Source organism: Taudactylus pleione, unplaced genomic scaffold, assembly GCF_031769625.1.
Source record: "Taudactylus pleione unplaced genomic scaffold, aTauple2 ptg000018l, whole genome shotgun sequence".
NCBI lineage: Eukaryota > Metazoa > Chordata > Amphibia > Anura > Myobatrachidae > Taudactylus > Taudactylus pleione.
The window spans coordinates 11,739,798-11,764,213 of record NW_028284420.1 but is presented as its reverse complement, the minus strand read 5'-3'; the positions used below and the strand labels follow the sequence as shown (position 1 = coordinate 11,764,213).

Genomic DNA, 24,416 nt, shown 5'->3' with positions numbered 1-24,416 from the left:
CTCCGCAGGTTCTCAAACTCGGTCCTCAGGACCCCAAACAGTGCATGTTTTCCAGGTCTTCTCACAGAATCACGTGATATAATTAGATCCACTTGTGGACCTTTTAATATATGTCAGTGAGTAATGAACACACCTGTGCAGCTACTGGGTGACCTGGAAAATGTGAACTGTGTGGGGTCCTGAGGACCGAGTTTGAGAACCACTGATCTACTCAATAAAATGTACTTTAAAAAAAAAAAAATAATGATTTACATGGCGATGATGAATATACCAGTTTACAAAAGTTAATTTGTTATCACTAATTAACATACATTAATATAAATTGAAGGAGTCGGGCAGTAGTAAATAGAGCAGTTGGTGCCAAAGTTTTGGTGTACCGACATAACAGCCCTGGCTTCAGCTCACATTCCAGCTCTATATTCAAGAAACAGTGAGGGTAGGACATAGAACCATTATCGGTTTCAGTGCTGAAAAGCAGGCGTCAGCGATCCTGTTTGCGCCCATGGGAATATTGGCAGGATATCAACAAGATATATAACAATTACAGTGTGTGATTGATCGCAGCACGCCCTGACACGCGTGTGCTTCGCTGTAGAACGCATGTATGTGTCCGGTTATAATGACATGACAACTGGTTTGATGGTTTTATTACAGTTCCCAGCTGTGCATTCCTGTGACTTGGATGTGTTCCAAAACTGATGAATGATGTCTCTTATTTTGTCATGATACAAGTTTTGCCTATTGCCCTGAGAGCAATGGGTGTGGCATTATGTGTAACATTTAGTGCCATTTTGGCACAGTAAACACGTGTAATGTTGTTTGGGTGATAAGTTTATATAAGTCAGATGTGTCTTGGCTCTGAAAGCCATAATTGGTAATTGAGCAATTAAAGCTTTATAACGTGTAATTATGTGCTATGCTACTTTGTATATATATAAAAACTGCCACACATTATTGAAACTTGCTGCCATGACCTCTTTGAATCCCATTCTTGCTGTTGTAATATTTAAAGGTTTATTAAATTGTTAAATTGTTTACAGTAGTCAACTTTAATAACTACTAGTAGTCTATTCAATAAATGCAATAAATAATTTTTACACATTACCTGGACCATGACACTGCATATTCCTTCTTACCCACAATAGTCAAATTCTATACGTTCACCCAGTTTTATGATGATACTGGAAATTATTATTTACTCTCTTATTGACAGCAAAGGAGGCCTGCCATAGGTGGAGTTCTGTTGTACAGCCAAACTGTGACATTCCAAGGTGTGGTTATATTTTTTTGCCAATTTTATGTATGGTTTAAAAATGTGAGATATATCAAAAGTCAAACTGCAATTTAAAAATAAAATGCATGGTTTGATACTGCCATCATGATTTTTTTAAATGGCTAGCACCGTGGTTCTCAAACTGGGAGCCGTGGCACCTTGGGGCACTTGCAGTGGTGCCACGGGTTGGTGGTCCAGGACTGTATTTAAGTATTTATGGTCAATTGATAGGCAAAACCAGAGCTGGTGGCTGCCAATCATAAAATATGTGAATAAACAGAAGTGCAACCCTGTCTATCACCACATAACTGGTTCTAAGGATGACACGCAAGCACAATTGACTTAATTTCATAATTTTAGCCGAATTTCTCAAAAATAAACTCTTGTCCTAGGGGTGTCATGAAACAAATGCTGATGCACTAGGGCGCCATGATTCAAGAAAGTCTGGGAACCACTGGGCTAGCAGTTTGCAAAAATGCACATAAAGCAGCCAGAAAAAAAGGCATATTTTTATAGACATGGGGCCTGATTCAGACCCGCTCGTGAGCGCAGGACGCTCGCAAGCGGGCTGATGGTGCCCTACTGCGCATGCACACGACGGAGGGAGCTCCGTCGTGCGCATGCGCGAGACCCGGCTAGCGACGGGGTAGCCGTTGCTCCGGGTCTCGCACCAAAGGGGACTTGCTGTCGATGTTGATTGACAGCACGCCCCCTTTGGTGGGCGTGCCGGGGGCGTGGCTGTCAGATGGAGGCATCCCTATGGGAACGCCTACCGTCTGAAGCCGGCCCCACTGACATCAGTAGTGATGTCAGTGGGAGTGATTTTGGCTCTGATAGAGCCAAAATCACTCCAGGGCTTGTGGCAGCGAGACCCTACCGCAGGGTCTCCGTCGCAAGCCCGATGGTCGCGATGGTCTTGACCATCGCGACCATCATCATGGACGCTCGCTATAGCTGTGGGTGGTCACCCACAGCTATGCGAGCGTCCAAGAGGCCGCTCCATTTTCATGTAGGAGGGCCCTGATTCAGAGCGAGCGCTCTGGTCAGAGCGTCCGGCTCTGAATCAGGCCCATGGTTCTGATAAGTGAGATTGCACTCCTAGTGACAGAGGTGCACACAATACATATTCTCATTATTATTTCGGTACCACAAGGGGCCCAGTGCTAATCACCAGTCCTCTTAAGTGTGGCGACACAATAGTTTCACAATTGGAGACTGGTCCAGATTGGCAGCCCAACTATAAAGCTTGCCAACCTATTTGTATCATGGAGCTCATACTGAGCAGTCGGGTTTACTCTTATGGGATTTGATTTTATCCAATGCATTATGAAAGCTCAAGATAAGCAGATTAAGTGTAAGTAATATAACCACTTCACTACATATAGTATGGGGCTAAATTAAATATTATTATAAATAATAACAGCATAAATATTTAATTAAAAAAGCGAACACTAATGGTGCATACACACGGTACGACTTTTATTAGCGATTTGAATTATATCGTTCATATCGTTCACTTTTTTGCAGTCACCAACCTGGCAATGACCAACGATGCGCGTTCCCGCATGAACGATAACGATATCTATGGTCTTTCATGCATGCAGGCCAACTTGGACGATTTTGTAAAGATTTGCCTGTAAAAAGATAGCTTCACTGAAATATCTATCATAGATATCTATCAGTGTGTACAACCAAAATCGTTTGCCCTGCACTACAGAAAGTTGGAGGGAAATCTATCAACGATATCTATGGTTGTTCAAGTTGTTCCGTGTGTATGCAGCATTATACAGTATAATGGTGCACACACACGGTCAGATTTTTCTTCAGATCTGAATGATAACGATTTTAGAAATCGTTCAATCGTTCATATCTGAAGGAAAATCGGACACATCTGATAAATCTGACCGTGTGTATGCACCTTAATTCAAGACTATAGTAAAAGAGCCACAAATATTTTTTATTATTTTACTAAAGCAGGAACATTTATTATATTTTATTATACTAAAGGCAGCCCATATATTATTTATTATTATACTAAATATTTAGTATTCTAAAGGGGCCACACATGTTATTTATTCGGATGTTAAAAGGGACACATATTTAATGTATTATTATTCAAGGGTAACAGTAAATATTTATTAAACCAAAGGAAACGCATTAACTTCTTTTTAATTCCCTGGTACCCAAAAATGGCCTTGGATACCTATAGGTGGACAATGTTAAACCTAGGTGCAGGCAGGGCCGCAACTAGGGGGGGCTGGAGGTGCACGTGCACCGGGTGAGCCGCTGTACCTGGTGCCAGTGACCTCCAGCCCGGCGCTGCAGAGAGGCTCCAAGCCGGACCAGCCGGACCAGCGGGCGCCCGGCTCCTTCTCTGCAGCGACGCGGTGTAGCCGGAGCCGGAGGCTGGAGTTCTCTCCCGAACTCCAGCTTCCGGCTCTCCCCACGGGCACTATGGGGGAGACGTCATGACATCTCCCCCATAGTTCCAAGGAGCAGCCGGCGGACCGGACGCGACGCTGGATGCAGGAGCGGGGTTCAAGGTATTTTTTTTTTTTAATAAGCTGCACTACAGGGGCATTATTATGGGGGCAGGGGCATTACCACACGGGCATTACTATGGGGGCATAGGCAATAAGGGGCATTAATAATGGGGCATGAGCACTACAGGGGCATTACTATTGGGGCATGGGCACTACAGGGGCATTACCACAGGGGCATTACTGTGGGGGCATGAGCACTACAGGGGCATTACTGTAAGGGCACTACAGGGATATTACTATGGGGGCATGGGCAATACAGGGGCATTACTATGAGAGCATGGGCACTACAGGGGCATTACTATGAAAGCATGGGCACTACAGGGGCATTAATATGGGAGCATGGGCACTACAGGGGCATTACTGTATGGTGGGCACTACAGGGGCATTACTACATTACTATGGGGGTATTAACATATGGGCATTACTATGGGGGCATTACAATATGGGCACTACTGCAGGGGGAATTACATGGGGGGCGCCAAATTACTGTCTTGCCCCTGGTGACAAAAATCCTAGTTTCGGCCCTGGTGCAGGCCCCCCCCCACCCCCCTCAGAAAGACTACGGTTTTACATATGCCGTTTGCAATTTGGGGCTTTGACATCACCAGTTTTAACCCTCCAAAACCAAATGGACAACAGCACTGATAATTAAAGTCTTTTCACTTACATGGCTCAGCAACTCTCCAATTTTCTCTACAAAAACATTTTCATGCCGGTTCTTTAGAATTGCATTTTTTATATATTTGCTGTTCTGTGAAGCAAACTGGAAACAAATGAATGCTCAAAGAATATACATCAACAATATTGATATTTTCCACTTGTAGCTCTAAAATGATTGTATATTATGATCAATGCATTTGATATGACATCATCAGTGTTTAATTTTTCACCCCATGTCAAAGAGATCCTTTCATGAGGTTAGCTATTGTGTTTGATATCCTCCTTTTGTGTCAGCCTTCAGCTCCTGTTGGTCTGTGTGTTCCCTGTTTGTAAGTTGGTTTAATAACCTGTAGCTAATCAGATCATCAGAATGTTCATAGCAGCACAAAGTATTTTAGGAGATGAATGTGCTGATCTGTTGGGATGCAGTGACCTGTCCACTTGCGTGATTATGAGGAACTGTTTGCAGTGACATGCTTTGAGAAGAGGAATAGAGGCAAGAAGGAGGCCACAAACTTGGGAAGAATGTAATAAACTATGAATTGGTCAACTCAACAACTTTTTTGAGGCCAGTTGGAATTCGCTGAATGAATTACCTCGGGATGCGGTTAAGAAACCGCCACCTGGAATACCGCCCGTCGGAATCCCGATGCTGGAAGCTCAACCAGGGACTAAAGATAGGCGTCTAAATCCCGACGCCTATCTTTAGCTCCATGCCGAAAATCTCGACGCCCGGCATCCATAATGAAGGTAAGCCGGTACTTTCTAGCTGTTAGCCACAGGGAGGAAGGGTTAGGTTTAGGCACCCTTGGGGTGACTTAGGGTTACGCACCCCCTGGGGAGGTTTAGGGTTAGGCTAGGGGAGGGGGGGTTAGGCACCACTGGGGTTGGGGTATGGTTAGGCAACCCCCCCGGGAGGGTTAGGTTTAGGGTGCAGGAAGGGGGGTTAGGGTTAGGCACCACTGGGGGGAGGTTAGGGCTAGGCACCACTAAGGAAGGGCTAGGGTACTTACCAGCCCTAGTTGGGATCTTCACTGTTTGGGCTTCCAGCGTCGGTATTTGGTCCGCTGGGAATAGATCCAGGGGCATTACATACCGATTCCTTAACCTCATTACTGCTAAGGACTCATCCGTGAAATGCACATTAAAACTAAGGAAGAGCCCCACTCTTTAAAGTACTGGAGCAGTTCAATGCAGTTAAAGCTTACCTAGGTGTGTGTCCATTATTCTTGCTGCTGCAGCTCTGGGGGGACTATGCTTAATAACTCATCTCTTTATTAGTGCCATTACATTATGAAGCCATACCCCCTTTACACTGAACTCAAAAGTGAAGATGCAGGAAGTAGGGGAGTGCACTAAAAATGCTTTATCTCTACAAACCTGGCACCCACAGGCTCATGGGTACCGTCATCTGAAAGAGAGGAATTCCTCATTTCAAATAATATGGCCTCTGATCATGTATATCAACAGAGAAAAACCCATACACTTCTTTAAGAATACACTGCATCATCACAATGATTTCCCCCATAATGGTTTCATTTTATTAAAAGTGCAATAGTATTAATAATTGATAATATTAAAGTGTCAATATTAATTAATTGTTATTTGGTGTTTAAAAAGGTTTTTATGGCATTGGCAATATTTTTTATTTTATGGCTATAGGTTTCCACATCATAAAATAATAAATATTGTCCTACCATATAAATATTTGTACAAAAAAACAACTATAACGATTAATTAATATTGCCCCATTAATATAATTAATAAATATCACTTTCTAAATAAAATAATTTTCCCACTAATATATTAATAAAATAGTATTTTCCTCATAAGCAAATTATCAATGTTGTCTGCCACCTTAATTGCCCTCATTATAAGTGTATCGCCATTCCTCTCCATCTGATTAGACAGAGAGCTCACATAGCATTCAGTTTGAGATATCTACTAGGGGGAGATGTACTAAGCACTGGAGAGTGATAAACGAGAAGCCAATCAGCTCCCAACTGTCATCTTACAGGCTGTTTTTGAAAAATGACAGTTGGGAGCTGATTAGCTGATGGTTTATCACTCTCCCGTTTATCACTTTTCAGAGCTTAGTACATCTGGCCCATAGTCTGTAACAACCACCTCAGTTTTGTCAGGGGGTTTGTCAGAGGGCATGCGATTTGTTCTAAACATACCACTCAGGGGTTTCTATACTTCTGATGGGCAAAACATTGATGTTCTATTGTATTCTAAAGTCTGGATTCTCGGCAGGTTTCCTGGCAGATTGTGCTAGTAAATCATCATAGTACGATCCTGCTGGTAAACCACCGGAAATTGTAAAACCGCCGGTAAGTATATTCTCAAAACTTAAATATGCTTAACTTTCCTCTACTTTTTAAATGGCTGGAAGGGAATACCAACAGTTCTTATGTTCTATATTGTGTTTTATCATCATCAAGCAAGTGACTGGATATCTAAACGTGCATATAGTGCCACCTGAAGGCTGTGAGAAGTAAATGCACGCCATAAAGTTGACCTTCGTAGTCATACAATGTCACTAATGACTATATGATGCAGTGATGAATATTTAAGCACTGGATAGTTTTCTCCTTTTATATAACAATGTCTGGCTGCAGCTGTGTGACAATAGTGTGGCAGCTGTGAATGGACTTGTTGCAATTCGATAATTTCTGAGTAACTAATCATTCTTTGGGCAGGATGTACTAAGGGAAAAATTTAGTCAAACCTCCAAAAACTGCACTTTTGCAAGGTTTGCCGCATTTCCCATATGTATCATGCTCCGGAAAGCAAAATTTGACAGAGCTTGCACCAACGGCCGTGCATGTGCAGTAGGACTCATAAATCTGGAAGTACTCACAACGCAAAGGACAGCTCTTATTGGAAGAGCTGTCCTTAGCGTTCATAATTGCAATTATTCATGCATACGCATTAATAAGCACTGCTATGCAAAGGATGTGGCGGGATGTATCGCATGCAATATGTGATGCATGATACTTCTCGCCGCTGACAAGCCACATAGGTGGAGCAACGCGTAAAGGACCCTGCTCCATATCTTACCAGCAGGTTTACACCACCTCGTATTGGCAAGGTGAATTGTGAGTACTCACAAAGGCAGTGGATGCTTTTTATTTGAAGTTGGAAAATAAATAGAGGATTGTTGAATCTGGATGTCCTGCTATGTTTTCAATAAAACTATGCATGCATGCTGAAGAAGATAACATATACTAGGAACATTTTTGCAGGGCTTCCTACTAACCAAAGCTTAATAACACTTCTATTTCTGCCAAATGAACTGCCAAAAATATATTTTTGTCTTATTTGCCTAAAAAGTGAAGTCTGTCTCATTATCTGAAATACCAACTACTGTTAACTGTTCTACGAATAGGCTTGACGGACTACATGTTGTTCTAAATTGAATGATTGTTTTAAAAGACATTCACAAGCTGGTTTCAATTACAAGTCCAGCTGACCTTGATTTCTATGTGCTATATATTAGTAAAAACGGATCCTTACTAATTACAAAATAAGGAACCTATAAGGGTTCCTATTCTGGAAACAATAAGCTTTGTAAGCACTCAGGTGTTAGGTTCACTATAAGTACAAGTTTGAATTTTATTTGTTATGTTGCTAAATACATCAATGATGCATCATTAAATTTTAATATGTTTGTGGTATACTGGCTGGTATATTGGATTAGATTTTATTCTCATTTATTTTGAGCGTAATATATATTTTTATAAAAAATTCTTGTATATTAGCGCTGTCTTTTTTCTGTTTCTGTTTTAGGACATTGGCCTAAGAATTAATCCCTCCTCCCTAGCTCACTAGAAGCTACATACAGTACAAGTGAACATGTAAAGGAACACTATCTTACCTGTGTCATGGCTTGATTTTGTACCATGCGCTTTGTACCAGATCCTGGGAATCCAGCAGCATCCTGTTAACAGAAAAATATTTCTCACTCTTGCTCATAAGATAATCAGCTGCCTTCCCTTGTTTTTGGATTCAAAAGGATCATTCCAGCGATATTGCTAGACACAGTTTAGGGCGCCAACTTTTTTAATCTACTGCATTTTATTTAGAGGGCACATGGTTTACTACATAGTGTATAATGAACATATGACATACACACTAGAAGCTACATACAGTACAAGAGAACATGTAAAGGAACACTATCTTACCTGTGTCATAGCTTGATTTTGTACCATGCGTTTTGTGCCAGATCCTGGGAATCCAGCACCATCCTGTTAACAGAAAAATATTTCTCACTATTGCTCATCAGATAATCAGCTGCCTTCCCTTGTTTTTCTATTCAAGAGGATCACTCCAGTGATATTGCTAGAAACAGATTAGGGCGCCAACTTTTTTAATCTACTGTATTTTATTTAGAGGGCACATGGTTCCTACATAGTGTATAATGAACATATGACATACACACACTGGAATGGCTTTTTACATTTATAGGACTTGCAGATGAAGTGTGAAGGAACCTCAATTGCAGCCTGTGCAGCAGATCTGGTAACTCTAAGGAAACTGGACAACCCTGAATTAGATTTTTCGAAGCAACAATATTTAGTAAGACTCAGAAAAACATTCCAGATTTAACTCAAGCAATAGACAACTATAAACATATTTTCTGACAATATAATTATTTGCAAAATAAATACAATGGACCTTATCCGTCTGTATCTATCTTCAGCATGGATCATCAAAATAAATTGAGTGACTGGAATGTCTGAACACCCGCAATTCCTTAAATAACTTCTTTTTAGGGTGGCAAAGCTATTTTTCATAGTAAGGGAAGGCATGTGATTACATTCTCTTTAACCCATTAACACATGCCCAATGCCTTTTAATATGCTAATCAGGCATGGGTTTTGAAACTATGTGCTCTAAAAACATTACACTTAGGGACTAACACCATACAGTGTTCCACAGACAATGGTTGCGACTACCTGTTAAACTGTACACAGCATTCAATAGGAAAATAGGATACTAAATATATATGGTCACAGTGCTAGAAAGTCATACAGTTAATAAAGGGATAAAGAAGCAATGCTCGTATTATTGTGACATAAAGGCAGTTAACACTCACTAGTTCCCAGGACTGGTATTGTGCCCGTGGCATTGTACTAGACATGGATCGTCCAGCTGCTTCCTTATCCTGAAATCAGATTACATATTACATATCTTGTCTGTGACTTGTCAAGTACTGTATTCTGTGAAGTTAGCTAGTTTTATATGAACATAAGTAATACTCACATGTTCCCAGGACTGGTATTGTGCCCGTGGCATTGTATTAGAGATGGATCGTCCAACTGCTTCCTTATCCTGAAACCAAAATATGTTTGTTACATTGTCAAATATTATTTAACATGTTATTATATAATCTGGCTGTTTTTCTAGAAACCAATTAGCAAAGAACTCCACTGATAAAAAATACTATAGTGTATCAAGTTTCCAAAATGACTCAGACATAATAACAACATACACATCAGACAAGATATATGTGCCAGTGTAAATTATTTTTCATGTAGGGGTGCATCTGACACCTTAAATAATTAGTTGGGAGCCTTGTATCCCCAACCCTGCTGTTTGGCATCCTGCTCCTTCTAATTCTGACTATCAGTTAAGTATGTGGCTCTACTTGTTCCTTACACCCCCACACAATATGTTCTCACTAACACAATCACAGAGTCACTTTACTGGACCATCTCCTGAAATAATCTGTGCTGATGTGAACAATTCTGTGATCTGATTGGTTGTTACACATCCCTAATAAAATGTGAGATTAGCAAAAAAAAATATTTGTGGTACTGTGAACAGTCTGATCTAATGCACACATGGGAATCTGATTCTGAGTCACATGTAATCCGCACGCAAGGTCGATGTTTACTTAGTTGAGCGATTTTTAGCAAATGCACAAAATAGTTGTTCATACAATTGGTTAAAACAAATGAATATAACCAACTTGCATGAACGACCGTTTTAAGCTTTTAATCCGTTTTCCAGTGTTTGGGAGCAAATGGCAGATTCTCATTTGTTCCCATATTTATCTGATTTTCATTCCAACCAGGCAACTAGAAAATCTGTGGGTGTGTGGCCAGCTAAAGGAAGGAAGATATGGCTTTAAGCATGAAAAGCAGAGAACCAAATAAACAAAATAAAAAAGTATTAGCTAAGCTTTCATACTTTCTACACAAACACCATTAAGTGCTTTCAAAGACATTATGGAGCTGATTTTGAGGTGTAAGTAAAGCAAAAAAGAGCAAGTAACTATACAGAGGTGCAAACACATTTATTTAATTTTTTATCATATGGGGTAAATACTTGCTGCTTTTGCATGTAGCAAATGTGATTTAATAATCAATTGATTACTCAAGGAGCTCAATTCAATTCAACGATAACTGAATAGCGCCAGGAAGGAGCTCCCGGAGCTATTCAATTCAGCGTGGTGTTATGTCCGAGAATGCCCATTCTTGTGCCTTAAACATGGTGTTTAGTCGCGAGAACCGGCATTCTCCGACACGTGATGCTGTTTCCGCCGCGCTAAGGGCAGAAAACAGCAACGCACCAGGAGTTTTGTCGGATTTCTGCTTGCACCCCAGGAAGGATGCGAGAAGAAATCCATAGTCGGGCTTAACAGCGTGCTGAATTGAATTGCTCCATGGGCTCCTTCCCGGCGCTATTCAATTCGCGTTGAATTGAATTGAACCCAATAAGTATAAATGTGTAAATAATCACAGCAGCACATTCCAAACTGGGATCAGCGCATGAATCCCAAAGAAATAAAATAAAAAGCAAAATTATATCTGATGAGAAACTGTGCTTTTAAAAATCAATCTGATATAATAATAAAAATATCAAGATACGCTCTTGCAAAGACTTTATCAAAGAGCATAAAATATTTTTTTTTAGCTGCAGCAGGTGTGTCTTAAGCCGCGTATCCACGGCATGATATTACTGAGCGATTGCACGATTACAACATCGTAATCGTGCAATCACTCAATAATCATGTACAAATCGGGCACTATTATGTCGGAAACGACCAGCGATGCACCTTCCCGCTGGTCGTTTCCGACATCAATCATCTACTGAACATGCTAGTCAATCTGCCGATAACGACAGATTGCCCATGTTCAGAGATGATTGATGTGCCTACACTGAACGATCAATCGTTCAGTGTAGGCACTGCAGGGGGAAGGGGAACGAAGGTACGTACATTTGTGCCGGTATCTGCTAGTGGATACACTTCTACAAGATATATTCCATTCTTGAAGTTTGCATGCATTTGTACGATACATATGTGCATTCGATTAGTGGGATTATTATTTGTAGATTACTTTAATTCTATTTTAAGTACATGTTTTTATCCCTAATTTTTAAATATAGTGCGTCCTGATATTTTTATTATCTGCCTTATCAGATGTGGTGCTCTAATCTGTTTTGATTTTTAAAAGCGTTGTTCCTCTATAATCATTCCTTGCAGATTTGGTGCATCAGTGCACCAACTTTTTCATCTACATGCAAAAACATTTTAAATGGATTTGGCACCTTATAGTGGCACTTTAACAAGTCATGATTTTTTGTAAATAGTGTAATTTGACAGAGATCATACAGCGTTACCTTTGAGGTAAGGTCAATGTTTCCATTTCCGTTGCTGAAGAGAGTAGCCGGGCTTGCCTGCTGATACATTACAAAATGAATATTGTGTTTTTATTTGTGCTTCAACATCATGTACAGTGCAGCGGAGAGCTGAACAGGATCCGGGTATGGAGAGGAGCATGACTAAACCAGGCTCTATGTGCATTTGTCTTCCCCTCAGCAGCAATGCAAAGGGTGCATTTGTCCACTCAGCAGCTGACCCGTGCCCCCGTCCAGCACCTCCAACAAGCCCGAAACCAAGATAAACAGTACACACTCCCCCACCACAGCCCGGCACCCCTGTTCATGTAGAAGTAATATTTCTTTGAAAATAAATTAGTTTCATGATAATTTATTTGTAATGGATGACCTTCTACAATTCACACTTTTCATCCAATAGGAAATAGTAACATACAGTAGGTTGCTACTGAAAATATATTTTGTTCTGTAACATGGGGGTCAGAAACATACACTGAGGATGCAGTCATTTTGTGGGCTCAACTGTTGTTCACGAGAAATCAGCTCATTAGGAACTAGTAACACTGCTAAGGCATGAGTCATCGGTTCTTGGTGACCATAACCCCACACCCTCTTGCCCAAACTATGGAATCTCCTTCCTCTGTACTTTTATATTCCCTGAAGAAATAAGCCCCACCCCCCTCCCTTCCCGAAAGGAGAGTCTAATTTGGATTACGTTTCAGTGTTGGACAATCCTTTTTCTCCTGTGACCATTCGGGCCACCAACACAACCACACCAGCACTGTGATAGCTGTAGCAGGAACTTTAAATGTCCACGGCTGAATCAGGCCTCACTTTGAAAGGGCTTCATTTCTGCAATAGCACGAAAGAAGAGGGGCCCCCACAGCACAAGTCACTGAGATCAATGGTATTAGACTTTTGTTAATGGTAGCATTATCATTTAAAGGAATATTCAGGTAATGAGAGAAGGTAGATTCTTTTTTTCATGGAAAGATATGATATTTATTAACTTATTTTTATTTGTTTTTTTATGTTTCAAAAAAATCTTCTATAGTTGGAATAAAATAGTAGGCAGGGCGACATCTTACTGGACTGAAATATAAAACAAAATAAAAATAAATAAATACATTTAAAAAATACATTATTTCTATATACATTTTATTGGAGATGTGCGCGGACCCCCGTGTTTTATTTTTGGCAAAACCACCTCAAGTGATTTTGTCAAAAAATCATGTAACTTGGACCGGTTTTTGTTCTTATAGTATTAATAAAATTAATAACATTAATTTCCAGTTATTTCCGGTCAATTATGACCAATTTTGTCACCTGAAATAATGAGGGAGGAATTTACATGCAATCAAAATCACGCAAGATCCAGTTTTTAGATCCTACTTGTGGGAAGACCCAAGCAAAGACTTAGTTCTACTTTGAAACTCAAAGTGATCCAAGTCGGGACCAGATTCGACTCGAACCACAAACCTTTGGTGTGTCCAGTTTTAAGCAAAACCGAACCACTCACATTTTATCACTACTACACCAAAATCTGAGCTCTCTCAAAAGACATACTGGTACTGTGGGCTGATTCAGAGGTGCACGCAAATCACGTTGCAACTGTGACTCTATAAACAGTGTTGCTGCAAAAATATTCTCATGATCTAGCTGATATTTGCACAGAGATGCCCACCTCCAGCATCTCATATACGCCGCTTGCATACGAAACATCTGTAACATAGGCTGCATTTCGGTCACAACAATCCTCTGTGTAACAGTCGTCTCAAACCCATTGCTGAACATGCGCAATGCAACTTTAGTGCAAGTGCTGTAGTTAAAAATCGTTCCACTGCTTCCAACATCGACACTACGTACACCTCTGAATCAGGCGCAGTATTATGATTGCTAACTCATCATGAGGATAGGTTACAACTTTATTATCACACCTACTTGAGTCAGTGCACTTGCTCCTTCCTCATTATACTGAATCAGGGTTTGATTTCCTTCCTCATGCGCCAGTATGGGTCTATGTTTCCTTCCGCCAGAGCCACAGAGAAAGATGAGCAACAATAAAGCCACTGTCAAAGGACAACAAATATATGTCAGAGCTCAAGCACCATCCAGACAATATAGCACGTAACTGGCATGTTATACTTGCATAGAAACAGAAGCAGAGTTCCAATGATAGCCCCAATGGCCCCTCCACCCATCTGGTGTGATGCAGGCTTCAACTTCTCACACGTATCTCCATCTGGACAGCTGCACACCATCACATTTAGGACTTGTTCGCTATAAGAACCCTGTCTGTCATAAATGTTCATAGGTACCGTGTAGTTCCCCTTCAAGAGACTTGGCACTGTGACTTCAATGGAATAATCTGCAAATAAAAGTCAATTAGATCAATCATAGAAAGTTAGACAACCAGACATCATTGTTGTTCTACTAACACAACAGGTGGTAGAAACTCTACCTAGCTCCCGGCACTGATTACTTAATATGTAAAATAATTGGCATGTATAAAACTAGCAGCATATGTGGGAAGTCGAGTGTCAGACGTAAAAAAAAGTACAAAACTTAGACAAGAAAAGAAAACACACTGCGCTTAGTAACGGCCTAATTTGTAAGAATGTATCAGAAATTCCGATTGATAAAAAATAAAGTTTTGTATCATAATATAAAGAGGTCAAATAACAAAATCTAATAAAAGTTAAATGTAGTCAATACATCTTATGCCCATATAATCAGTCACAAAAACATTGAATTTAGAGGTCGCATTTAGTTAGTAATAGTGCTGCTCTTCTATTAAAAAGGAGCTAGTATAATCATCAAGTTCAAATGCAGTCCTACACTTGTAGTAATTTTGTGTCTATCCAGATGTAAAAAAATAGGAATATATGTACAGGTAGCAGTCACTGATTTAATTGGTAAGAAAATGTGTCTCTATGAAGGGTATTCAATTAGAGGCGAAAAGTCAGAAAATTTTCGCCTGTCCGACTTTTCGCCTCATCAGTCTGTTTCAGAGGCAAAATCATTCCATGCGCGTCCCCGCTTTTTGCCTAATTCAATTGCAAAACAGGCGAAAATATAAATAGGCGAATGCGGAACAGGCGAAAAGTACTGAAAGAATTGGGGAAGTCAGTCTGTACCCCAGAAAAAGATGCACTAACATAGGAAATCAATATAGATGTGTACTAATAGCCCTAATAAAACTATTTTGCGTCCTTAAGTTGTGTAAATTGCTTGCTATTAGCGTCTTTGTAAAAGTGGTGAAGAATGACATAAAGCTGTATTTTTTGGTGAAAATAAGTAGTCCAGTCAAATTTGGGGCACTTGAAAATGGGTGCAAGCATATTTTTATGTCTCTAAAGTGAACTTTTCATAAAAGTGAAAAATCCACCTGCTGCATGCACCTACAGTCCCAAAAACACCTGACCCATCCTTGCAGACCCCCAAGAAGCCTATTTCACTAGTTTTTATGCTTATCCCCCCACTTTTTACATTTTCACCCCAAAAATGACATGTCTTTTTTGGGGTGTTCTTAGGTTTTTTGTTTTTGCAAATTTGTCTTTTGGAGAGCTGTCCCAAGGGTTCTGAGTCCTTTCCCCACATTTACACCCCAAAATAAAGATTTTGTACTTCTTTTCACCTACTATTGATTGGAGAATCTTTTTGGCAAATTCAATGCATCGAGTTTCCGCTTAGGCGAAATTGTCCTGGAATTGAATTAGGCGAAAAGTTTTTAGGCGCAATTTTCACAAAAAAACAGATGAAAATGGTTTTTCGCCTCTAGTTGAATATGGCCCAGAATCTGTGCTGGCGTCCCAGCACGCACACTAGTACATATAAGCACAATAGTCAATTCCCGGAATCAGCTCCCTTCTCAAATAATCTCCTTAAAGATGATAAGGGCCCGTTAAGTTCCCGCGATCACAACTGGGGATATACCCACTCACCTCTCCAAAGTCCGCAGTGTACTGGTCGGGGTGCCCGTAACTGCAGCTGCGGACAACAATCAGCTCACCTTTCCAGGATGCACTGTGAGCCAGTCAAACGTCCTGTGTCTGCAATATCTAATTGGCTCAAAGTGTACTTCGGAGAGGTGAGCAGTGTGCACCCATAGGCAAACGCAGATATATATTTCACAAGTTTATCTCACATCAAGCTTTGATACATATGCCCCTAAATTTGTGACTGGCTGCTACATATATTCCTATTTTTTACACCTGGATAGACCCAAAATTACTACAAATGTAGGACTGCATTTGAACTTGATGATTATACTAGCTCCTTTTTAATAGAAGAGCAGCACTATTGCTAACTAAATGCGACCTCTAAACTCAATGTTTTTGGGCCTGTTTATATGGGCATAAGATGTATTGGCTACATTTAACTTTTATTAGATTGTGTTATTTGACCTCTTTATATTATGATACAAAACTTTATTTTTTATCAATCGGAATTTCTGATACATTCCTACAAATTAGGCCGTTCTAAGGACAGTGGGCCTGATTCAGATCCGGTCGCAAGCGCTGAGCGCTCGCAACCGGGTCGATGGTGGCCCACAGCGCATGCGCACGACAGAGTCGGCTCCGTCGTGTGCATGCGCAAGACCCAGCTAGCAACGGGCAATCCGTCGCTCCGGGTCTCGCACCAAAGGGGGTGAGCTGTCGATGTTGAGTGACAGCTCGCCTCCTTTGGTGGTAGGGCCGGAGGGGTGGCTGCCCAAACGGAGGCGTTCCCAAGGGAATGCTTGCCGTTTGGGAGCGGCCCCACTGACATCACGAGTGATGTCAGTGGAGAGCTTCTGGCTCTGTTAGAGCCGAAAGTTCTCTGGGGCTTGCGATGAACGAGACCCTACCACAAGGATCTCGTCAGCAAACCCGATGGTCGCGATGGTCTTGACCATCATGGCCGCTCGCTATAGCTGTGGGTGGTCACCCACAGCTATGCGAGCGGCCAAGAGGCCCCTCTAAAAAAAAAAAAGCCCGGCCCTGATTCAGAGCGAGCGGCTCTGAATCAGGCCCAGTGTTTTCTTCACTTGTCTAAATCATTGTTGTTCTGTCCATTTACAATCATAAGCTTCAAAGCATTTCTGAAATTAAATGGATAGTTTTACTTAAAATGCAAGGAATAAAACAATTATATTAATCACAATAAATTAAATGAAACATCTACCACATATTTTGCTGGTCATTTGTTCAAACAATGCCATTTAACTTCTTTCATTTTTCTTTTACAGCTGTGTTGCTGGAGGTTTCTTGTTATGGCAATAGCATTTTATGCTAATGGAAGCAATGAAGTACAAATAGGGTTGATAGGTCTTCAAAATATTACGGCATTTACATGTAATATCATATTGTATGCAGCTGAGGGACTGATTCAGAGGTGCATGCTATTGCAGCAGTTACTTCGGCTTTATGCTAATGCTGCAGCCAATGGACTTCATACACAGACACCCATTGGCTGCAGCACTAATCCGCCATTGTGCGCATTAAGAAGCACCATCAGCTGCACCAGCCAACATTGCACCAGCTCTATGGAGTTGCATGTTACCTTAACATGGCTGCCGGTGCCAGTGCAACTGCGGCAAAAGGTGCAGTCTTTGACTGCAACATGGAAATGTCCAATGAAATCGCCTCTCTCTTCATCCAAACTCATTCTGCTTCTTTTGGCGGAAACCATAAGGGCGCATGCGCAGACCGAAAACATTGCATACTGGCATGCGGCCTTAACACTGCGTGCACCCCTGAAGCAGGCCCTGAGTGCCAAACAAGCTGAGAATAGTCACTACACAATTATTTACACACTTCATAGCTGAAACTAACCAGAGATTTGTCTGATTTGCCAATTCTTCTTATTTCTAGACTGATCTATGACTTCAAATGTATATGGTCCAGCGTACGGATCCAAGTCTTTGTCTTCAGCCCCAATGATAAAGGAGTTCGGATTCTGCTGCTCGCATGTCTCCACGTATGGTGTGACCAGTTGTGGTGTGTGGTCATTGATGTCAGACATGTACAGAAGTACTGTACCAGTTCCAGTTCCAGGCGGTTCACCTAGAGAGAGTTAAAAACTAAATCAGTTGGCCTAGTGATGCTATGTAAAAACATAAGAAGGGTCATTAAAACATTTTTTGAAAATAGTTACAGTATCCTTCCTTTGGAGCAAGCACACATATGTATACCACCTATTCTGTTCATAACTTTATGCCGATAGCCTGAGATGGCATTGAGTGCCCTATTGTAAACTGAATGTGAACTTGCCCGAATACGTCTTAAAAACATCTCTGCTTTGATCCATTGCTATATTCTTCACAAACTTAAAGCTTCCTTACAACTCATTACTAATATGTCTCTTCACCTCCCATGAACCACAAGGGTTCTTGCTGGGAACCTTTTGCCCAGGGTGAAGTGGTATGTGTAACAGCTCTGAAGGAAAATCAGAGCTGGGATACTGTTGCAGAGGGTGGTTGTGAGCAGGAGAACTAATTAGAATTCACAATCACACAGACTGCTGCTTCTGATCAGTCCTCCCACAAATACGCCCATTCCGCAGTCATTTTAAAATGCAGAACATAAAGATTTTGCTGCTTAGGTGATAATGCAGCCTTAAATTTCTATTATCTTAGAACTGAGATTGTACCCTCACATACCTGGCAAATGTCCCTAATTTTCAAAGAAAGTCTTAGGTCTTAAAGACTTGTTTCAGGTAACTATTTAAATCTGGATATATCCCCATGTTTCAGAACTAAGGTGGACGCAAGAGGGATCGGTTTAGTGTCTTCAGTCGCAGAAACTATCCTTTGTAAAAGGACGCCCACTGTCTGCTTCTCTGATGTAGTGCAGTAAAATTCCACAACACAACCAAGTTAAACAAGTCTTGATGGGAAATGTAATTTTTTTTCTTTTTTTTAATTGCAACTATGCCCTACAGCAGATAGCGGTAGCATTTTTTATTTGCTCTCTGCCCATTTTAGTTAATTTAGATGTCATTGCCTTCATCAGGGCCACAACTAGGGGGGGGCTGGAGGTGCACGTGCGCCGGGTGGGCCGCTGCACCCGCCGCCATTGTCCTCCAGCCCGACACCGCAGGGAGGCTCCACGCCAGATGCCCAGTGAGATTTTATTACCAGCGGGCACCCGTCTCCTTCCCTGCAGCGACGCGGTAGCCAGAGGCTGGAGTTCTCTCCTGAACTCCAGCTTCCGGCTCTCCTCACGGGCACTATGGGAGAGACGTCATGATGTTTCTCCCATAGTTCCGAGGAGCAGCTGGGCGGACCGGATGGCAGCTGACGCAGGGGCAGGGTTTAAGGTAAGTATTTTTGTTTGCGTGTAAGCGGCACTACAGGGGCATTACCATAAGGACAGTACTACAGGGGCATTATTATGGGAGCACAACTACAGGGGCATTACTATGGGGGCATTACTATATGGGCACTACTACGGGGGCATTACTATGGGGTCATTACTATATGGGCACTACTACAATGGCATTACTATGCGGGCATTACCATATGGGGACTACTACAGGGGCATTACTATATGGGCACTACTAATGGGGCATTACTACGGGGGCATTACTATAAGGGCATTACTACAGGGACATTACTATATGGGCATTACAATGGGGGCACTACTACAGGGGCATTACCTCAGGGGGCATTACTATAGGTGCACTGCTGAAGGGGGCATTACTATAGGGGCACTGCTGCAGGGGGCATTACCAGAGGGGGTGCCAAATTACTGTCTTGCCCCGGGTGACGAAAATTCTAGTTTAGGCCCTGCCTTCATTTAGAGATTGATGCATTTTGCCCCCCTGAATGAATGGCTATTGTTTGCACGAATTGTAGTCTTACATGTAAATGTTGAGTTGTATGACTCATTCAACTCAAAACACAGAAGAACTTGAACATCAGACGTACAAATGGGTATACTTACCTCCAAAGATTTTACAGAAGTTCGACTTGAGTATGTTACTTATAAAATACTAAAGTCGCATTACCTTATTTGTAAGTCCTATAATAATGTATTGACGTGTCATATATAAGTGCAAAATAATGCATATTGCACATGAAATATAATGAAATGCAAACACCCCCACATAAATGTTGTTTACCACTTAATAAAGCCAGTGCAAATCTTCTTTCTTGACGTAATCCACCTGGTCAAGCGGAAATGTGAATAGATGGCCGTAACTTGACATAATATAGCTGGGAAGATAATGAATGAAGTACTATTCGCTGGAACTGTTTGCATGTACTGTAAAAAGCCAATCAGTAGCAGCTAGATAGCCGCTCACTTTATCATCATGGTAGAATATCTTTATATTGAGCAGTTTAGCTTCTTAAAACGTTTACCTGGAAATGCATCCTACAGAGCATTCTAAATTTCCATCTTACACACCCTTAATATACTCAACTATCGCTTGACTGCCCTAGCCCATATCTCCATATGTAACAGTGCAAGTCTTAGATGTGCACTAATCTAAATGCATATGTATTGCACAGAATTGAAATTAGAGTGTTTACACACAACATGTCCAGCTCTAATATGTACAGAAATATTCCCTATCACAAAAGAAACTGTCTTGCCATGCAGAGTTGTGAGCAGCATTGTAAATCCTTTGCACTTGGGGGACAAAGACAGAGAAAAAAATGGCTTAGACACTCTTAAGTACTGGGTCATTCATCTGTAAATTAACCCACTGATCTCAGTATATGCACAGAGAGAAATGTTCTTTCTTTCTTGGCAGAAATATAAAAACAACATAAGCTATGACCAGTTTACAGCGTTTGTGAAAACACAAAACTGCAACCTACAATTTTAACATTAAGGGGTGAATTCAATAAGCCCCGATAATTTTTCGGCCAAATAAAAACGTGACTTACCGCATTTTTTTTGCCTTTGGGCAATTAGATTCTGCTTTATTCACCTGAAAATTATCTTTTTGCATGAATACACATAAGTCTGTGACATTATCACTGATCCTATGTGTTTTCGTGGCCGCGATTGCAAAAAACGGGGCTGATCAGGGATTTTTTTTCCCCTGCCTCAGGCAGGTGAAAAAAATTCCAGACAGCTGCCATTTTCGGGGCTAATTGAATAGCCCCTGGGGAATCAATTACCAGCAGTAAATTACCACTGCTATTGAATTCCCCCCTACTCTGGTTTAGGATTGCACAAAAACAAAATAAAGATGTGCTTTGGTCAGAGTAGCGAGGGTGGTTGCGGTGAAGCATGAGCTCCGGGCGCCAAAATGGACAGAGGAAGCCATCCAGGGTTCCAGAATTCATGGCTGCTACTCTTTATGACGTCCACCTGTTAGTTTAATCTCGGTTTGTTTGCTCCATATCCTAAATAAGTTACGGATCGGAGATCCGTTTCTACATTTCATACTCCCTCAAGCTGCCCAGATTGCCTCATATCCAGCCCTCACTCCTCTGTGATCATCTTTTGTCACCTCCCCTTTCCTGTCAGATTGATTACATTCACCTCTCACCTCTTTAATTCCCTCCCCTATCTACCCTGTGTTTGGCTCTTTGCCCCTGTCCTCTCCTTTCTTATTGGCCTCTGTCACCTACCCTCTCTGATCGGCACTTTCCTCTCCCCTCTCTTCTTTGATCCCCTCTCTCCATTGTGCTTCAATGGACTTAAAAATGACACATCTGAGGTAAAGTCCTAAACTTCAATTATAAGGTATTAGATTAAACAAAGTCACTGCTTTGCTATTTAAAGTAATGAGGTGTTCCCAGGCATGACCGCAAAGTATTATCTGAAAGGTCTTTTAACAAATATTAGGAGAAGTAATAATAATGGTGGTAGACAGAACATGATTAGTAGTACTCACATTAATATGGGTGCAATGTAAATTTGTGAAGTAGAAGTATAGCTAAGAAGGGAGCTTCCTATAGGTGTGCCCACTCCACTGAAACCTCCTTGGGGCAGTAATTGCAGTAATAAGCTGTGCACCCTGTGGAATTTCACTCTAGCACATGTATTCTGTCAGTTTAAGTAAAATGATCAGAATATATAATACAATTTCCTCTACTTGACTAATAACAATGATTCAAAGGAGCTAAAAGTCAGATCCTAGGTGCTATACATAAATAAAGCAGTGCCAAAGGAGCTACCCCTTAATGTCAGACAGTGCTTCACCGAAGCATTCCATTCCCCCACTGTTTGCTCTTTTTCTCTTCCCTTCAGTATTCCTCCGCAGGCTGGCCATACCCCACTGGCACAGTTCAGGACAGGGAGGGGGGGGGTGGTATAGCATGCACTTTCTCCGGGCACCATGGTATCACGCTACTCCTCTGGCTTTGGTGCAAAATGAACACACTGAGAAGCTCATTCTAAATTGGATGGAAAGTCGCTGTTTTTACGTGATAGCACATAAGCTTACCTACCTACCTTTACTACCTTATGCTAATGCAAGTTTCCATAAGGTTAATATGAGGAATCGTGCGGCTTCAAACGGGAAGTAACTCCGCACACTAATTTTCTATCCACAGGCACAATAATCATCAATAGTATTGGCACTTGCACCAGCACCATCAGGGGGGATCAAGAGAGAGAAGGGCCCATATGCAGCCTCCGTGGCCCCCTAGTCTCTCACTGGCTAATTTTTGCAGTATGCCAGAGTCTACTGCGCATGAACAATCTCCAGGACAATGGTGGGGAGCCATCATCCTGAGGATTTCTTAAGTGCATATCATGCACAGATCTGTGGAAACCTTTTGCAGCCCCTATATTCCTGGTGATAAATATTCCCATGAGCCCCAGTGGCATCACAAGGGGGGTGCGGGCCGCACCTGGGTGTCACCCGCCGAGGAGTGACACCAAGGTTAGACTCCGCCTCACTGACAGCACTGTATAATTAGGTGTAGCACTCGGCTCCTGACACTGTGCGGGAGCCGGCCAGCACTGCACACAGGGCAGTCCGCACCTCCGGCACCCCCCCTGCCCCCCAGTAATAATGAGACCACAGGGGTTTGGCTATGAGGCCATGCCCGCTTCCCATGTGGCCATGTCCCTGCACGCGAGGCCATGCCCCCTCGCAGACAGCATCCCTCCCCGCCCCGGGTGACACTGCAGGGAGGATCGCCACTGATGAGCCCCATATACTGGGTGCAAGAGATCCACCTGAAACAAGCTTCCCTTGTCCATACACATAACTACATGCAAACAATACTGCTATGTCACACCCACAAGATAAAACAGTTCAGAGCAATAACATTGTCGCCACCCAGTTCCCGCCCCGGAACTCCCATATGACAGATAGATCTGGCAAAGATCCTTCCGACTCAGTATAGGACGGCGATACACAAAAATGTGCATTTGCGTCCATGCAAAGACATCCATATTTTCAGTTACAAGGATCTTGCTTGAAATACATTGCCTACAAGTGTGAGCAAAATGCTAGCATAATGGTTAGCATTGCTGGCTCACAACACTTTAATTTAGTTTGCATGGGTTTCTCCTTGTACTCTGATTTCCTCCCACACTAATATAAATATATATATATATATATATATATATATATATATAGAGAGAGAGAGAGAGAGAGAGAGAGAGAGAGAGAGAGAGAGAGGTTATTTTGATTATAAGGAAATGAACCCTGGTGTGGTAAGGATATAGGCCCTGTTTCAGAGAAGTACACTAGTGTCTAAGTACGCAGCTGCTATGTGATAATATGCAAATCTTGCAGTCATCGGCAGATGTATGGACACGCCGACCTGTGGCTTTAAATATCCAAGCATCTGCATAAAAAGTTGCATAATCTGCGTACACAGATGCAGCATTGGTCGCAGATCATTTGTATGTCGTAGTCCTAAATCCATGTTCCCACAGAATGGCCATGGGAAGTGAGACGCAGACAACGACACCCCAAAAATGGGCGCAACACGCCTGCATTTAGCAGTCGCTCCCCATTACCTCCCCCAAATACTGCCAGTCTGTCCATCACACTGCATGTGAAAAGTTGCAGCAAGCATCTACAGTAAGGTACTTTTTCGCATGCGCAGTTTACTAATAATCGCTCAACTGCAAAAACATTAGGCACAGTGTAATTCTCTGAATCAGGCCCATAGATAGTAATTTTTTTCTGGTTCAAGGACTGAGGTCAATTACTAAATATTCTATGTAAAGCTGTAGACCCTATATAAATAGTTATTGATAAATACATGTTTTGGGGCTTATGATTATGACTGTTGCATCTTTTGTTCCAGGACTGGACTTGTGGTTGTATGTTCCTAAAGATGAAGGGGTACACATAATAATACAGTTGTGGTAATGCAAGTTGCATCTATGCTCATGTATAAACTG

At 41.7% G+C, this 24,416-nt stretch overlaps 1 protein-coding gene across 3 annotated transcripts in view; it reads right to left on the bottom strand.

Moving 5' to 3' along the window:
* The window catches only part of CDH26 (cadherin 26), a 162,169-nt gene that overhangs the window by 3,791 nt on the left and 133,962 nt on the right, over nt 1-24,416 (bottom strand). The window contains exons 11-19 of one of the 3 annotated variants that reach the window (XM_088442571.1): nt 17,922-18,152; nt 14,255-14,473; nt 14,047-14,174; nt 12,109-12,168; nt 9,745-9,813; nt 9,578-9,646; nt 8,664-8,726; nt 8,357-8,419; nt 4,484-4,579 (exon numbers count right to left, since the gene is read on the bottom strand). In XM_088442571.1, coding sequence (XP_088298697.1) covers nt 4,484-4,579; nt 8,357-8,419; nt 8,664-8,726; nt 9,578-9,646; nt 9,745-9,813; nt 12,109-12,168; nt 14,047-14,174; nt 14,255-14,473; nt 17,922-18,152 — 998 coding nt within the window. The remainder of the gene's footprint in view (nt 1-4,483; nt 4,580-8,356; nt 8,420-8,663; nt 8,727-9,577; nt 9,647-9,744; nt 9,814-12,108; nt 12,169-14,046; nt 14,175-14,254; nt 14,474-17,921; nt 18,153-24,416) is intronic. The other 2 variants (XM_088442587.1, XM_088442582.1) reach the window with 2 other exon arrangements.